The sequence below is a fragment of the Hemiscyllium ocellatum genome, chromosome 16 (assembly GCF_020745735.1).
Source record: "Hemiscyllium ocellatum isolate sHemOce1 chromosome 16, sHemOce1.pat.X.cur, whole genome shotgun sequence".
Lineage (NCBI taxonomy): Eukaryota > Metazoa > Chordata > Chondrichthyes > Orectolobiformes > Hemiscylliidae > Hemiscyllium > Hemiscyllium ocellatum.
In genome coordinates this window covers 10,064,478-10,081,460 of record NC_083416.1, presented here as the reverse complement: position 1 = coordinate 10,081,460, position 16,983 = coordinate 10,064,478, and the positions used below count along the sequence as shown (strand labels likewise).

General features: G+C 42.9%; 1 protein-coding gene across 1 annotated transcript in view; it reads left to right on the top strand.

Annotated features, from left to right (window-relative positions):
* Positions 1–16,983, top strand: part of LOC132823334 (dedicator of cytokinesis protein 2-like) — a 717,727-nt gene that overhangs the window by 118,378 nt on the left and 582,366 nt on the right. Inside the window, exons 8-10 of the mRNA XM_060837030.1 lie at positions 606–760; positions 2,133–2,214; positions 7,087–7,222. Coding sequence (XP_060693013.1) covers positions 606–760; positions 2,133–2,214; positions 7,087–7,222 — 373 coding nt within the window. The remainder of the gene's footprint in view (positions 1–605; positions 761–2,132; positions 2,215–7,086; positions 7,223–16,983) is intronic.

The window sequence follows — 16,983 nt, the reverse complement described above, 5'->3', positions numbered from 1 at the left end:
ATACTCTGCCAAAAATAAATCAAATCATCTGTAATTGTTTCTGGGACACCATCATCTGATCACCCTGTACACGACAAGCTTGACATTTGCTGATGAATATTTACAGGAGCAGGGGACAAGCAGGGATGGAGAAAACCAGGTGAATGATTATTCCAGGAGAGCTGGGGAAATGGAGAGAGAAACAGAGAGAGAGAGACTTCAAGGATGGTGAATCATATCATTAGAAGGGGTTACTTCTTGAAAGGGAAAGGTTCTGATGAAGCCCTGCTACAGTCTGGTTTTGAATTTACATGAATAGCCAATAAATTAGTTCATAACTGCATGGCCTCCCATTCTTTTCTATCGAAGACTTCAGTCATGAAATTCATACCAAAGAGAAGATATGCCACGTTAAAGGATAAGACAAAAGGATGAGCAATTTAGGAAGTGGGTAAGAGAGGATGAGCAACTTTATGAAAGGGAACATTGCTGGTAGAATTATCTCAGCCAAAATCATACACCTTCAAGTTCATACTTGAGGAGTTGCATTGAGGCTTCACTTTGTGGTTTGTGTGGAGATATATTCACGTGACAAAGAAACCCACTGACTCACCTTGTTTCCACAGTCTCAGACTCAAACTGACAGCTGTACCTTTGCCCGGATGGCATCATCCCCAACACACAGCCTCTACGTGTTTGTCCGAAACTTTGTGTGTCGGATAGGAGAGGATTCAGAACTCTTTATGGCGTTGTACGACCCTCAGAAACAATCGATCATCAGGTGAGCCAGCTATTCAACTGCCCTTTGGGTGGCACGTGGCTTAGTGGTTAGCATTGCTGCCTCACAGCGCTAGGGACCTGAGTTCAATTCCACCCTCGGGTGACTGTCTGAGTGGAGTTTGTACATTTTTCCCGTTTCTTCTGAGTCCTCCTCCCTCAGTCTGATGATGTGCAGGTTAGAAGGATTGGCCATGCTAAATTGTTCATAGTGTCAGGGATGCGCAGGCTAGGTGGGATTGGCCATGGGAAATGTGTGATTTTCGGGATAGGATAGGGGTCTAAGTGGGATGCTTTCAGAATGTTGGTGCAGACTTGATGGGCCAAATGGCCTCTTTCTGCACTGAGGGATTCTATGCTTCATTCACATACCTTTCTTCTTTGGGTAACTGCTGGACAGAAGTCTTCACATTTCTGGATGAAGTGACTTTGGCTAAAGGAGTAAGCTAGTGCAGAAGGTTGATGAGGAATAGCATTCTCAAGCTGTGTGGGCAGAACATTTCCAACCTGGAGCTGGGAAAGGGGCTTGGTGAGGTGGGATGGACCAGAAGCCTATCTCTCTCTCTCCTATGCCTGAATTACCTTCTGGGTGGGAATATTACATCTTCACATCCCACTGCTAAGTAAGAGGGAAAGTGAGGACTGCAGATGCTGGAGATCAGAGTCAAAATGTGTGGTGCTGGAAAAGCACGGCAGGCCAGGCAGCATCCGAGGAGCAGGAGAGTCGATGTTTTTCACATGAAGTGCTTATGCTCAAAACATCGACTCTCCTGCTCCTCAGATGCTGCCTGACTGGCTTTTCCAGTACCACACTGCCAAGTGAGGTCCTGACTTGATCATTTCATGACCGTTTAATGGCCTGTTTCCTCCTGGGCTGCTTTTATCTCAGCTCTTGGCAGATAGAAAAGACTCAGTCCACCTGATTGGAAAATGAATGCGGTCAGATTGTTGGTTGGAGGGTGTGTATTCCTCAGTTTGCGCTCACCTATGCACAGTCAAGGGATTGAATATGAAAGAGAGGGTAGAGAGGGTGGCAGCTAGGAAATATCTCATTGGCCTTGCCTCTAATGCCTCTACCCTCTGAATTCCTGCAATGCCTAATCCCAGAATCACCCCACCCACTTATCAACAAACTTTTACTTGAGCCCCTTGATTTTACTGATGTTGCTTGTCCTTCCGATAGCAGCTATGGCCAACTTGGTGTCAGAAGAGCTTGCCTGATGAAATCAAAAGAGGCATGTTAGTGGATGACAACTCAACTATCCAAATCACAGGTCTCCCACAAAACATGGTGCTGTCCACCTTGTGACAAGTGTACAATGGAAGTGCATCTAGGCTTGACCAAACCATTCACATTTCTCTCCTTTCTCATCCAGTGAGAATTATTTAGTACGATGGGGAAGTGGAGGCCTCCCAAAAGAAATCGATATGTTGAACAACCTGAAAGTGGTGTTTACAGTAAGTATTGAAATGCATCCTCTTCAAATTTTATCCCTTCTGAGGCTCAAAGACCACAGGTATAATTGGAGGCAGGAAGCCACATACTTATTAAAAGGAGTTTTGAGTAATGATACTGCATGGCACAGTACTAAATCATGCAAACCAGAAATTCCAAGACTTAATCCAGATCTCTAATGAGCAGGCTGGGTTTTGTCATGACAACGGTTGGAGTGCTATAATTGCCTTCAGTCACATTGATGTAGCAAGCAGAATAATTCAGATAGATTTCTTGCATTTGAGTACAGTCCAGTGTCTCGTATGGAAATGTGTCCCTTGGTGCCAGTACAGGATGGTTTGCATTGCAGTGATGCACCTTATGTCAAACGTACCTGTGACATTCAAGGCCTGGCTCACACAGGAAGGCTGATCACCTGCCCAATCATCTGAGAGCTGGCACAAGCCTAGGAGCTAAGGTTCAGCAAAGGAGAGAGCAAACAGCAATAATAACCCTCAAATAATAACTCTCAAAGTGTAATTCTCCAATCTTGCAGCTTTAACAGTATATCCATTTGATATGAAATCACTTTAATAACTTTTTGTGAACGGGCCATTAAGAAGCAGATGATTAATATCACAAATGGCAGGAAAGAAGGGGAAGGTCACTTTATATCAGGAACTAAGCTACAGCATAAAGAAAGGCATGTTTATTAGTCAGCAACACACACACACACACACACACACATTCTCTTAAATAGAGTTGGACCTTTTTAGATATAAAGATATATTTATTTACTCATTCATTCCTGAGGTGAGGGTCTTGTTTGCAAGGCTGTTACTTATTGCCTATTCCTAGTTGCACTTGAAAAAGTGACAGAAGACTTTCTTTTAACCTGTTATAATCTGTAACGTGAGGGTGTTCACACAGTGCTCTTGGGTAGGATTGCCAAGACTTCTAATACAGTGATGGATGAAGCAATAATGACAAATCCCCAAACCCAGGTGTTCTGTGACATGGAGACAATGGGGGTCCTCCTACTCTTGACCTTCTTGGAGGATATTGCGAACTCACAAGAGTAGGTACAGGAGGGGATTACTCTATGCAGCATAGTGGGATTGTGCTTTAGCTGCCAGGAAGCTGTCCGATTGAGAAGGACAACTTATAGAATTTAACACTAGATACTTTCTCTGGGAGTTCAATTGTTGAGCAATGAGGAAATATGTCAGAGAGGTTTTGTGTTTCTGGTAGAGCAGGCCCATGCAAATCAAGACTTAGTCCAATGTTACATGTGGGAGAACATCAAGCAAGATGGTAAACCAATGTTATTTTTTGTCTCTTTTTGCTCAATGCTCATCCATCAAAGCAACGGGAGAATCCATGAAAACAGGCCGAGAGAAAGAATGACATTCACATGCCCAAAGATCTTCCTCATTTAAGTGTCATTTGGAATAAAAGCTGTGACCTGGCAATCTGACATTTAAATCCTCCCGTGTCTGCGTTCCTCCGGATGCTCCAGATTCCTCACACAGTCCAGAGATGTTCAGCTAAGCCTGGATTGGCCATGCTGAATTGCCCATAGTGTAGAGGGATGTGTTGGCAAAGTGGATTACCTATGGGAAATGCCGAGTTACAGGGGTAGGGTAGGAGGTTGGGATGTTTGTCGGAGGATTGGTATGAACTCGATGGGCCGAATGGCCTGCTTCCACGCTGTAGTGATTCTATGGTTCTATGAATTTAAAGCTGACAATATTGAAGCTGCATGGGAATAATGGTTCCACAACTGTGTCATTAAAAGCTAACCTTAAGCTAAACGAGGCCTTGACTTTCCAGGGGCACTCTCCCAGTCTTTTGAAATTCAATTGTAGACATGGCAAAGCTTTACACATTTCTCCCCCAGAAAATGGCATGAAATGCAACTGTATCCTACTCAAGTGAATGTACTTTCAACAACCACAGAAAACTGTGTTAACATTGTCCATCAAGACCTGACTAAACATTTTATGCAAAGAAAAGTGTTAACATGATTGAATTAGACTTGAAGATCATCTTGCTCCAACACAAGTCCTCTGCTTATTTTATGAGTACAACACAGTAATAGTCATTTGGTAGTCTGGAAGTTGAGCTTTGCTGAGCAGAAATACATTTTATCAAAGTTGTTCATATTGTCCTAATCAAGAAATAAGAAAGGGAACAACACTTAGTACTGAAGGAAAGACAGTGCAAATGGTTTGGTGGTTAGCATCTGATTGATAGAGGCATTGCCAAGGACATTGCACCAGTTAGATTATAACTAAATGCCAAGCATTATTTAAAATCACGACAGGTAGATTGACTCTGATTGGTTCAGACAGTTCCCTGTAGAATGAACTAGGGAATGGCTGTGGCCTGCTGTATCAAGTTGAAACATGTGAACTTGTGTGCACTTGTTCTCTGCCTGCAAAGTACAGGGTTCTCTTTATTAATACACAAAGCTTCCAGTACATGTAAGTGCGCAACACTAAGAACTTGACTGATAATTTTACAATGATCATTAGCATAATTCTTAGCACTCTCAGGGTTATTTAACAACTTTAGTTTTAATCACAGAATCACTTCTAATGTTGGACAGTGTGCTCTGAGTTTTGCAAGAATAGTTGGTTATGGCCATTACCTTGCCAATTACAGAAGGACATGTGATTTGATATGGGTGGCATGGTGGTTAGCCCTGTGCCCTCACAGCACCAGGGACCCGGGTTTGATTCCAGCCTCTGGCGCCTGTCTGTGTGGAGTTTGCACATTCTCCCTGTGTCTGTGTGGGTTTCCTCTGGATGCTCCAGTTTCCTCCCACCATCTAAAGATGTGCAGATTAGGTGAATTGGCCCTGCTAAATTGCTCATAGTGTTCAGGGATGGTGTAGGTTGGGGGTAAATGTAGAGGAATGTGCTTGAATGGGATAATCTTTGGAGGGTTGGTGTGGACTTGAAGGACCTGTTTCAATGCTGTTGGGATTCGATTATATTCTAAATTGTCAGTGTTTATTACAAACGTCCTACATACCATCAGAACACCAGTTCTTAAAGTCATATACCACACGACACATCTAGGCAGTAAAGTCACTGGGCTGGCAATGCAAAGGCATAGGACAGCTGGTAGAATTTACATTTAACTAAGTATGGAATTCATGTCAGTATTGGTAACCACTAACCATTAATCCATTGTTGTTATACAAACCTATCTGGTTCACTAATGTCTTTTAGAGAAGGAAATCTTCCATCCTTACCTGGTCTGGCCTATATGTGCCTCCCGACTCACAGAAATGTGGTTGGCTCTTAACTGTCCTCTGAAATGGCTCAGCAAACCATTTGGATAAAGGGAAATTGAAGACTGGCCACAAATGCTAATGATACCCATGCTCAATGGTCCTTTTAGCTTAATGACAGCATCCTATGAGTGACACCCATTTGTGTTGCTCTTGCACTATAGCAGCCTGAAAAAGGTAAGCCTCATCCTTTGCTCAAATCTTGAGAAGCTTAATCATTCAGAGTATTCTGGGGAATTTTCAGGCCTGAAATTGGTGGTCTTAGGCTAGCGCTAGCTTGGCTCTTAAACTGCCCTCTGGACAATTTAGGGATGGGTAATAAATGCTGGTCTAGCCAGCAATGCATACATCCCATGAATGGATAAACAAAAACAGCCCATGGATGAGTGCGCATGATACACAGTGATCAAGGTATGTGTTTTCTCACAGGACGGCTTTAATGTTCCGTGTTTCAGCATCAGGCTTACGCAGTACACAAAGGTCTCATGCCCTATTCAAGGTTGTCAATGACACTAATTTTATAGCACATGGAGATGTAAGAATCCCAACATGTGTGTTGACTAGTACAGGTCAGCTCATGGTGGACAACCTTGGCAGAAATCTCAGTTAGGGCACCTTTGAGTGTTCCATTTCAAAGGTATCTTTTAAAACAGAACAAAGATCAAGAGAGATGTAAGAAAATTCTTTTATACAGATGATAATTCAAATATAGAAAATGTCTTGGAAAGACATATTCACATATTGGAAATATGCAAGTGTTAGAAGGTTAAGTACCAAAGACATGTTGCTCATGAAACCAAAGAAAGATGTTTGTGAGACCTGAGCTTAAAGGGAACCCATGGCAGTCCATCTATTTGGGCATACTTTGTATCATTAAAGCTGAAATCAAATGTGTGAGTTGCTAATTTCATAATTGCAGTGAATACTGATTCACGCAACAGTGGTGGGTCTATGATTTGGAGATGCCGGTATTGGACTGGGGTGTACAAAGTTAAAAATCACACAACACCAGGTTATAGTCCAACAGGTTTAATAGGAAGCACACTAGCTTTCGGAGGGAGCATCACTCCGAAAGCTAGTGGGCTTCCAATTAAACCTGTTGGACTATAACCTGGTGTTGTGTGATTTTTAACGTGGTGGGTCTAGATCATCATGACATCATGCTCAAACAGTTTAAAATGCCATTCCCTTTTACGTTGACATTCTTGAAAATCACTGACAAACTGAGGCTGAAGCTGACATTGTTTCAGCAATACACAATCATTTAAGTTGGTTCAATTTGAAGAAAAATGCAAAAAGACCAATTTGCTGCATAAATGAGTTTGTTGATGATGTTACACAATGTAGAGTGGGACAGAAAGGGAAGCTAAAATTCCCTTGTTGCTCCTAACGATAAGAAAATGACCAACTTTCCAGCTGGAAGTGACAGTGGTAGCATAGAAGTGCTTGCCCAGTACAAACAATTATTTGACATAAACTTTGCACCTTGTTGTCTTGTTACTTCCAGACTCTGAGAATAGGGAAAGATGCATTCAGATTCTTTTTTCAGATAAACTGGACAATAAGATTAAACTCTGATTTTGATTTTGCACAGGATCTGGGAAATAAGGATTTGAATCGCGATAAAATTTATCTGATTTGCCAAATAGTCCGTGTTGGAAGAATGGATTTGAAGGACACGAACCAGAAGAAATGTACTCTCGGGTTAAGACGACCTTTTGGGGTGGCAGGTAATTAACAGCTACACAATGTATTGTGTTCCAGGGCTGTTGAGAGGAAATATGATGGAGAGTCAAGGGGATAATTTACACTGAATGAAATAGTCCTGATTGGAGATACAGCAAGTGAAAGGAGATAAGATTTAGGTTTGAAGTCCAAATGAAAATAGATAATGAGGTTATAAAGAGTTCATTTAACTTGGAACTGTGAGCACTGACTCAAGCAGAGCTTGAAGATTTGAGGATACATAGACAATTGGAAATTAGTTCAAGCATTTCAATAATTTCTTATTAAAAATAAAGTCTAGAATTTGCTTTGTTTTGTTTTGCTGTAAGAGATTCCTGCTGTTGGCATTTGGTTCTGCTGTGATCTTTTATGGGTAGCTTTGTTACCCTCAATCTTTTGTGATTCTAGACTGTGGAGTTTATTTGGGTTAAGTTCTAAAGGATTAACCACTAACAGTCTACAGCAGAGAGGCACATAATCGAGTAACTATAACTCATATTTACAAAATAGTAGTGAAAAAGAACAAGTTTTATTAACATTTAAATTAATTATCCAAATTAGCATTATGTAAGTCATTGCTGTCTTCCAAGAGATACAGGACTAGCTTTAAACTAATTCATGGTTGTGAACTGATGGTGGTCGAAAGACTAAAGACTAGGAATTGGACTCAAATATTTATTTGTTGTGGGGTGGTACTATACACAGTGTTCAGGAATCCTGAAGAAGGGCTTATGCCTGAAACGTTGATTCTCCTGTTCCTTTGATGCTGCCTGACCTGCTGCGCTTTTCCAGCAACACATTTTTAAGCTCTAATAGTCAATTGACATTACTAGTCAGTATCGAGCTTGGGATATTGTGAATTAAGCTAATTTGAAATAAGTATGAAATTGATGAGTTATGAATTGATTTTTGTGATCTTCCTGCAGTGACACTCCTTCCCTGATACTATATTGTTTCCATGCATTATAAAATAGCTACATTACGTTGCTTGCATTGTGACTAAATATTCTAACATTCTATTTCAGTGTTTTTGCCATTGACTTGACATTGCAAGTTGATTATTTGTCTTTCTAGGTTTCTGTGTGAAATTAAATATTTCAAATATGAGTCCAGATTGCTCATTTTTCTCCCAAGGTGAAATATTTGGCATTTTCAGTATATTTTTCTTTCAGCTACACAATTGATCTTTTATGAAAATATACCATTGCTATGCACTACCCCTAGCAGTGATTTATTGGGATATATTTGTATAGACAGCAGTCATCTTTTAATACCATAGATACAGAGAACCATTAATGCACCATTTTTTTCCATTTCACACACTGCTCAACGTATACCTGCTCCACATGAGATTGCCAAAGGTGTACCAAATACTACCAATGTGGGCAATATTGACTTGTCAGCCTAACTCCAATACCGTACAACCCAGATAGCCTCTCTCTTCAAAGACCGCAAAATCCCCCCAGAGGTGATCGACAATGCTCTCCACCATATCTCCTCCACTTCCTGCTCCTCCGCCCTTGAGCTCCGCCCCTCCAATCTCCACCAGGACAGAACCCCACTGGTCCTCACCTACCACCCCACCAACCTCCATATACATCATATCATCCATCGTCATTTCCACCACCTCCAAACAGACACCACCACCAGGGATATATTTCCCTCCCCTCCCCTATCAGTGTTCTGAAAAAAAACACTCCCTCCGTGACTCCCTCGTCAGGTACACACCGTCCCCCCACCCCAACCTCCACTCCCGCACCTTCCCCTGCAACCGCAAGAAATGCAAAACTTGCGCCCACACCTCCCCCCTTACTTCCCTCCAAGGCCATCAAGGGATCCTTCCATATCTGCCACAAATTCACCTGCACCTCCACAGACATCATTCACTGCATCCGCTGCACCGGATGTGGCCTCCTCTATATTGGGGAGACAGGCCACCTACTTGCGGAACATTTCAGAGAACACCTCTGGGACACTCGGACCTACCAACCCAACCACCCATGGCTCAACACTTCAACTCCCCCTCCTTGGACTCCTCCATCGCCAGACCATAGCAACACGATGGCTAGAGGAAGAGCGCCTCATCTTCCGCCTAGGAACCCTCCAACCACAAGGGATGAACTCAGATTTCTCCAGTTTCCTCATTTCCCCTCGACCCACCTTGTCTCAGTCCCAACCCTCGAACTCAGCACCACCTTCGTAACCTGCAATCTTCTTCCTGACCTCTTTGCCCCCACCCCCACTCCAGCCTATCACCCTCACCTTAACCTCCTTCCACCTATCGCATTTCCAACGCCCCTCCCCCAAGTCCCTCCTCCATACCTTTTATCTTAGTCTGCTTGGCACACTCTCCTCATTCCTGAAGAAGGGCTCATGCCCGAAACGTCGATTCTCCTTCTCCTTGGATGCTGCCTGACCTGCTGCGCTTTTCCAGCAACACATTTTCAGCTCTGATCTCCACCATCTGCAGTCCTCACTTTCTCCTTGTCAGCCTAACTGCCAAGTTGAGACTTATCTTCATTTGTTGATTGAATGTGGGCATTGCTGACTGGGTAGGATTTATTGCCCATTGCCTAGTTACCCTTGAGAAGTTGGTGGTGAGCTAAATTCTTAAACTGCTGGAGTCCTTGTGATTCATGTGCACCCACAATGCTGGAAGGAAGGTGTTTCACAATTTTGAGCACTGAGTGAATGGCCATAGAGTTCCAAATTAGAATGATATGTGATTTTAAGGACATTTGCAAGTAGCAACGTAGCTCTGCATTGGCTGCCATTGTCCTTTGATGTGATAGAACGTGTGCACTTGAAATGTGCAGTCAAAGACAGTTTAGCTTTTAGGGGGAGGCAATAGCCTAGTGGTATTATCACCAAACTATCAATTCAGAAACTCAGCATGTGTTATGGGGTACCTGAGTTCAAATCCCCACCACAGCAGATGATTGAATTTGAATTCAGTCAAAGTCTAGAATTAAGACTCTAATAATGACCATGAATCCGTTGTTTGAAAATGGTTTTTCTAATGGAATTTAGGGAAGGAAATCTGCCATCCTTGCCCAGTCTGGCCTACATGGGACTCCAGACCAACAGCAATGTGATTGACTCTTCACTGGTCTCTGGTCAATGAGGGATAGGTAATGAATGTTGGCCAAGCCAAAGACCCTTGCATCCTGTGAGTGAAAAAAGAATCACACACGCTACTCAGGAACAGTGAGTCGGTGGTATTATGTCAATGGTCTGCTTTTACCTGGATGGTATGGACCTACTTAAGTGTTGTTGGACCTGCACTCATCCAGGGAAATGAAGAGCATTCCATTACACTCTTGACTTGTGCCTTGTAGATGGTGGACAGGTTTGGAGAAAGTAGGAGGTGAACCACTTGCCATAGAATTCCAGTTGGGAATACAATCAGGGTGTAGAGCTTTTTCCACTTCCAGTGTTTTCAGATGGCCTAATGCATTCAATCAGGTCTATTTATAGTGTGCAGAGTGAAGAACCTTCCATTCCATTTGTTGGGGGAACTGTTTTTTACCCGGCATTTAATGTAACCGAACCGGAGTGGTTCCACAAGGTGGTTTAATGTTTAATAAATGTGACTTCAGCACATTCTTGAAGACTGTTATCTGAAAGATCTGCCACAAGATGGTGCTTTCTGCATTCCAGCCATTAGAATGATAGTGAATTGATTTGCTTTGACTCAAACAGTGCCAATTGTCAGTCAGCACATGGAGATAAAACGTTTAATATTGCCTCACCTGATGGAGCATCCTTCTGAATTCTGCAGTCCTTGTCGTGACATAGCCTCCTCACTTCTAGATCCTATCAGCGTCAAGTCGGGGTAATTTAAGCTCGTTAAATCTAAATCTAAATTGAATTGAAGTCTAAATTAAATGGAAGGCTGTTGAAATGGGAGGTTTTCAAGAATGCCATTCACTTTAAATGATTCCTGGGAATCTCGTCTTTCTGAAAGGACTGCTATCCGCGCATTATTGTAATTCAGTTTGATGCAATTCTGAGACCGGAGGAAGATTGGAGTGTGAAACAACTGCACAGAGGGCCAGTATAATGTCACCAAGTCCCCCTTTATTTATTTGTTCACAGTACACTGGCTGTGGCCAGCCTCCTCAGAGTCAGTCCCCCAAACGGAGGAAATTCTAAATCCCCTGGTTATCTGGGTCAGCCAGTGTCTGTGAGGAGAAAGTGAGGACTGCAGATGCTGGAGATCAGAGCTGAAAATGTGTTGCTGGAAAAGCGCAGCAGGTCAGGCAGGTCAGCCCTTCTGAAGAAGGGCTCGTGCCTGAAACGTCGATTCTCCTGCTCTTTGGATGCTGCCTGACCCGCTGCGCTTTTCCAGCAACACATTTTCAGCTCAGCCAGTGTCTTCCTGACTGGCCCAGCTTAACAACCCCACAATCAAGGATCTCGTAGTCAATAAGATCCAATCACTACAGAAACTTCCTCTGACTTACACCATCTTCCAATGCTTGCATTTCTTGCCAGTTTTATTTGCTTTTGTTCTCCCACTAAGCTGTGCTTCCTTCTCCCCCCTTGGAAAGCTCATCTTAGAGTGTTTCTCTGCACTAGCTTGGTGGACCACGTAAGTTACCATGCCCTTGTCACCAGGCCATGTTTTTGTAGAGAGGACATCACTGTCAAAACCAATCACTTCCAGATACCAGAATCAGCTCCAGTAATTTACTTAAAAACCGACATCGTGAGGTAACATCTTCATCCCTGCATCGAATATTAATTTTCCATTTCTGCCTTTAATGCCTAGGACAGTGATCGATGAAGGAATACCAATTTGTGATTGCATTTCTGCTATAGAAATAACTACGGACTGCCCAAACTTATTTAACGCATTTCCTGACAGGGCACATGGGGGGAGGAGCGGTTACCTCGCAGTTCTGAATTTTATTCCAGTCACAGTCTATATACCACTCTGTTTATCTTGCATTGCAGAAATTTGGAGAGATGCGTGTCGGAGACATTTATGAAATAGTGGCTTTGATGAAAAATTCAATATTGTGTCCTGACACTCTCTTATAGTCAATAAATGGAGCAGCAGATGCATTCTGACATTACATCGGTTAGACTCTCCCACATGCATCTTTCCAACATTAATGAATATTGATGAAGCAATGATAAAGTTTTCCAGTCTCAGAAACTGGTGTATGCTCAGTCATCACCATTAAGGCAAGTGGCCACTCCCTCACCACCCGCATGGAGGAAGAACACCTCATCGTCAGCCTTGGGGCCCTTCAACCCCAAGGGCATCAATGTGGACTTCACCATTTTCCTCATTTCCCCTCTCCCCACCTCAGCACCGTTCCAACCTTCCAGCTCAGCACCACCCCATGAACTGTCCCACCTGTCAATCTTCCTTCCCACCTATCTGCTCCACCCTCCTCTCCAACCTATCATTTCACCCCCACTTCCATCCACCTATTGCACTCTCAGCTATCTTCTCTCCAGCCCCAACCCCCCCTCCCATTTATCTCTCCACTTCTGAGGCTCCCACCCTCATTCCTGATGAAGGACTCCTGCCCGAAATGTCAATCTTCCTGCTCCTTGGATTCTGCCTGACCTGCAGTGCTTTTCCAGCACCACACACTCTTGACTTTGATCTCCAGCATCTGCAGTCCTCACTTTCTCCAAGGTCGGTTTATTGCCAAGTAAGGAGTCATCTTGCCACTGCTCCATCTCCAAGTTATTCATCTCTGTGTCGACAGTTCCCACCTTCTCGACACGGCGCTACCTCCCTCTACTACTCTCTGGATAGAGGAGCAAGGAGACAGGGCCAGGAGGAAGGTTCATGTTGGGTTATCAAAGTGAGCAGAAGGGATTTAATGGATACAAACACTGAAAATGCTAGAGGAACTCAACGAGCTTGGCCGCCTCTGCAGAGAAATTTGGAGGAGCGGATGTTGGACTGGGATGGATAAATTTAAGAATTGCATTGACAACCATCTGCTGAAGGAGCAGCATTCCAAAAGCTAGTGACAATAGACAATAGGTGCAGGAGTAGGCCATTCAGCCCTTTGAGCCTGCACCGCCATTCAATATGATCATGGCTGATCATTCCTAATTAGTATCCTCTTCCTGCCTTATCTCCATAACCCTTGATTCCTCTATCTTTGAGAGCTCTATCCAACTCTTTCTTAAATGAATCCAGAGACTGGGCCTCCTCTGCCCTCTGGAACAGAGCATTCCACACAGCCACCACTCTCTGGGTGAAGAAGTTTCTCCTCATCTCTGTCCTAAATGGCCTACCCCGTATTTTTAAGCTGTGTCCTCTGGTTTGGCACTTACCCATCAGTGGAAACATGTTTCCTGCTACCAGAGTGTCCAATCCTTTCATAATCTTATATGTCTCAATCAGATCCCCTCTCAGTCTTCTAAACTCAAGGATATACAAGCCAAGTCGCTTCAGTCTTTCAGCGTAAGGTAATTCCGCCATTCCAGGAATTGACCCCGTGAACATACGCTGCACTCACTTAAAAGCCAGAATGTCTTTCCTCAAATTTGGAGACCAGAACTGCACACAGTACTCCAGGTGCTTCCAAATAAACCTGTTGGACTATAACCTGACATTGTGGGTTATTTTCATTCTGGAGAGAGAAGCAGAGTTAACTAGCATGACTCTTCGTCAGAACTGCAGAACTTGTTCTGGGAATGATTACAACCCATTATTAACAAGGACTCCGTTAATCCAGCCACCCACCCTGTCAATAGTGCAGGGTTATTCCCCATTTTCATTCTTTGTTTTGCTTTACCATGTTATAAGGGAAGGTGGTGGCCTACTGGTGTTATCACTAGAATGTTAATCCAGAGACCCAGGTAAAGTTCTGGGGGCTCAAGTTCAAAACCCACCACAGCTGATGGTGGAATTAGAAATCAAACCCAAAGTGTAATTAGGAGGCTATTGTGATGCTGCTGCTCTTTTAACAAGGTTATGTTGTCCTTGTTTTTGTTTAAAAGGGTCATAAACGCAGAATGACCAAGAGATTTGGTTTGGTTGGGTTTTAGGGCCAATTTGATTATATTTTGGAATAGTGGTGCTGGAAGAGCACAGCAGTTCAGGCAGCATCCGAGGAGCAGCAAAATTGACATTTCAGGCAAAAGTCCTTCATCAGGAATGGTTCCTGATGAAGGGCTTTTGCCCGAAATGTCAATTTTGCTGCTCCTCGGATGCTGCCTGAACTGCTGTGCTCTTCCAGCACCACTAATCCAAAATCTGGTTTCCAGCATCTGCAGTCATTGTTTTTACCAATTTGATTATAGGTAACAGATACTGCTTCAGCCAAAAGGCTTGCAATTTTTAAAAAAATACGTACAATGAAAGGGGATTGGCCAGTTCTCCCAGTTTATTTTTACTCTCGTTTTGGTTTGGATTGGTTTGTTTTAAGGCTGCGGATCAAAGAAACAGCTACATGGTGGAAAGTGTTCCATGCTGAATCTCTCAGCCATCTCTCTCTTTGACGTCAATCCTGTAAGACCCTGTTTTGATTTTCCCTTTTTTTTTGCAATGGAGTGTTTATGGAGATTGTTGTGGGAATTTGGAACAGCATCATTAAATTGGGGTGGTCTGTTGGGTTTTTTGGATAGGTTAAGTTATTCTATATTCTGTTCTCTTTTGTTTGTGTAATCTTGCAAATAAATTCTGCTTTTTTAAACACCAAGTGATTGGGCCAGCTGCATCACTCCTGGAATATCCATAGGACACTTGTTTGAAACAACTATCAAAGTTAGGGACCGAGTTACTTTCTTGAAATGTTTTGAGGAGGTCTGACTTGATCCACAACATTAGTGCTGACCATGCATCCATTGCTGATTGTTGGGAAAACCCCACCTCGTTCACTAATGTCCTTTAGGGAAGGAAACCGCCATCCTTACCTGGTCTGGCCTGCACGTGACTCCTGACCCACAGCAATTTGGTTGACACTTAAATGCCCTCTGGGCAATTAGGGATGGGCAATAAGTGCTGGCCTGGCCAGTGATGCCTTCATCCCATGAATAATTTTTTAAAAACGCTGACTTACCAGCAATTATTCAAAGTTTCTCAGCAATGCACGGTGTACCAATGGTTAGCACTGCTGCCTCACAGCTTCATGGACCCAGGTTTGATTCCACCCTCAGGTGACTGTCTTTGCGGAGTTTGCGCACTCTCCCCGTGTCTGCGTGAGTTTCCTTTGGGTGCTTTGGCTCTCTCCCAAAGTCCAAAGATGTGTAGATTAGATAGATTGGCCATGTTAAAGTGACCAGGTGTGTGCAGGCTAGGTGGGTTAGCCTGGGAAATGCAGAGTAACAGGGAGTGGGTGGGATGCTCTTTGGTGGGGGGGGGGAGATGGGTCGGTGTGGATTTGATGGGCCAAATGATTTGCTTCTACACTGTTGGGATTCTATGAAAGAATGGTAAGACTTATAACATAAAAGGCAGCCATTAGGCCAGCATGAACTCTTCAAAGGTATCCTATTAGTCCAACTTCCCTATTTTTCTCCACATTCTCTACAATTTTCTTCCCTTTAAGATTTGTAAACACACAATTTAGATGTCTCCTGAATGACCATACATCATGAACAAACGGGTCATTGCTCAGAAATCCATCTTGGGTAACTCAGCATGGGACTGCCTGCTGCAGTGTTTTAAGACAGTTCATTGTTGGAATAAACAATGGCAGCCTCCAAAATCAGCAAACAAGTGAATGAATTCAAGGATGAAAACCTTTGTACCAAACTGTAGCTCAAGTCATTTGCAGAAGACGCAACAAAGAGGCATTTGACACAACTCTGTGGAATGTTATCATGGATTGGCTTAATACTCATAAATGTTATGAAGGATACAACATCTGTTGATGTCCTCAATAATTCAGAATTGTATTAATTGTATTATAGAGAGGGAATTCTGACCATGTAACAGGTTAATAAGACAGGACATGACTTTGCAGGAAATGATGCAGTCATCTGTTGCAGCCTTGTGGCAAGATGAAGCCACTGTAAGATGTTTCTTAAATAAACTTACAGTTATCCTTCTCCCATAAAAACCCTGTGAACATGATTTAGTAGCACAATAAGACCAATAACGTTCCAGAAAAAAGTACCTGTATGTAAAAGCCAGTGTGAGAAAAGTGAATATGTGTAAAAGCAGATGATGATAGGACAAAGAGTCATTGTTCAATATCAGCTTCTCATTGAGACGCTGAAAATTGAACATTATCGTGTGCATTTTTTACACAAATAGGGGCAATTCAGGAAACTGCATCCCACAAAAGTTGTTTAACCCTGTATTGGTCCAGGCCATTTTCAAGATGCGTTGACAACTTTCTCAACATAGCAACAGGAGTAGGCCATTCAGCCCCTCAAGCTATTTAATGTGATCATGGCTGATCTGTGGCCTAACTCCATCGTCCATATCCCTTAATACCTTTGCTTAACAAAAAAAACTCTCTCAGATTTAAGTTAAGAACTGATCCTGCATCTACTACCATTTGTGAAAGACAGTGTGTAAGAAGTGCCTCCTAACATCTCTCCTGAATGGTCTGACTCTAATCTGTTTTCTATGGCCCACAGTTCTGGAATCTTCATTCAGTGCAAATAATTAGTGGATCTCTTATGTGTGGAAATACTGTTTTAGGATCAATAAACAAAGCTGCTCTACAAAGGTGAAAAGTATCTACATGACTTTTTTTGAAAGGTGAATATTTGGCTAGGTTGCCCACGTTGAATTTTCTGAATGTGGTGGTTGAGTAACACATTAGGGGTTAACTTC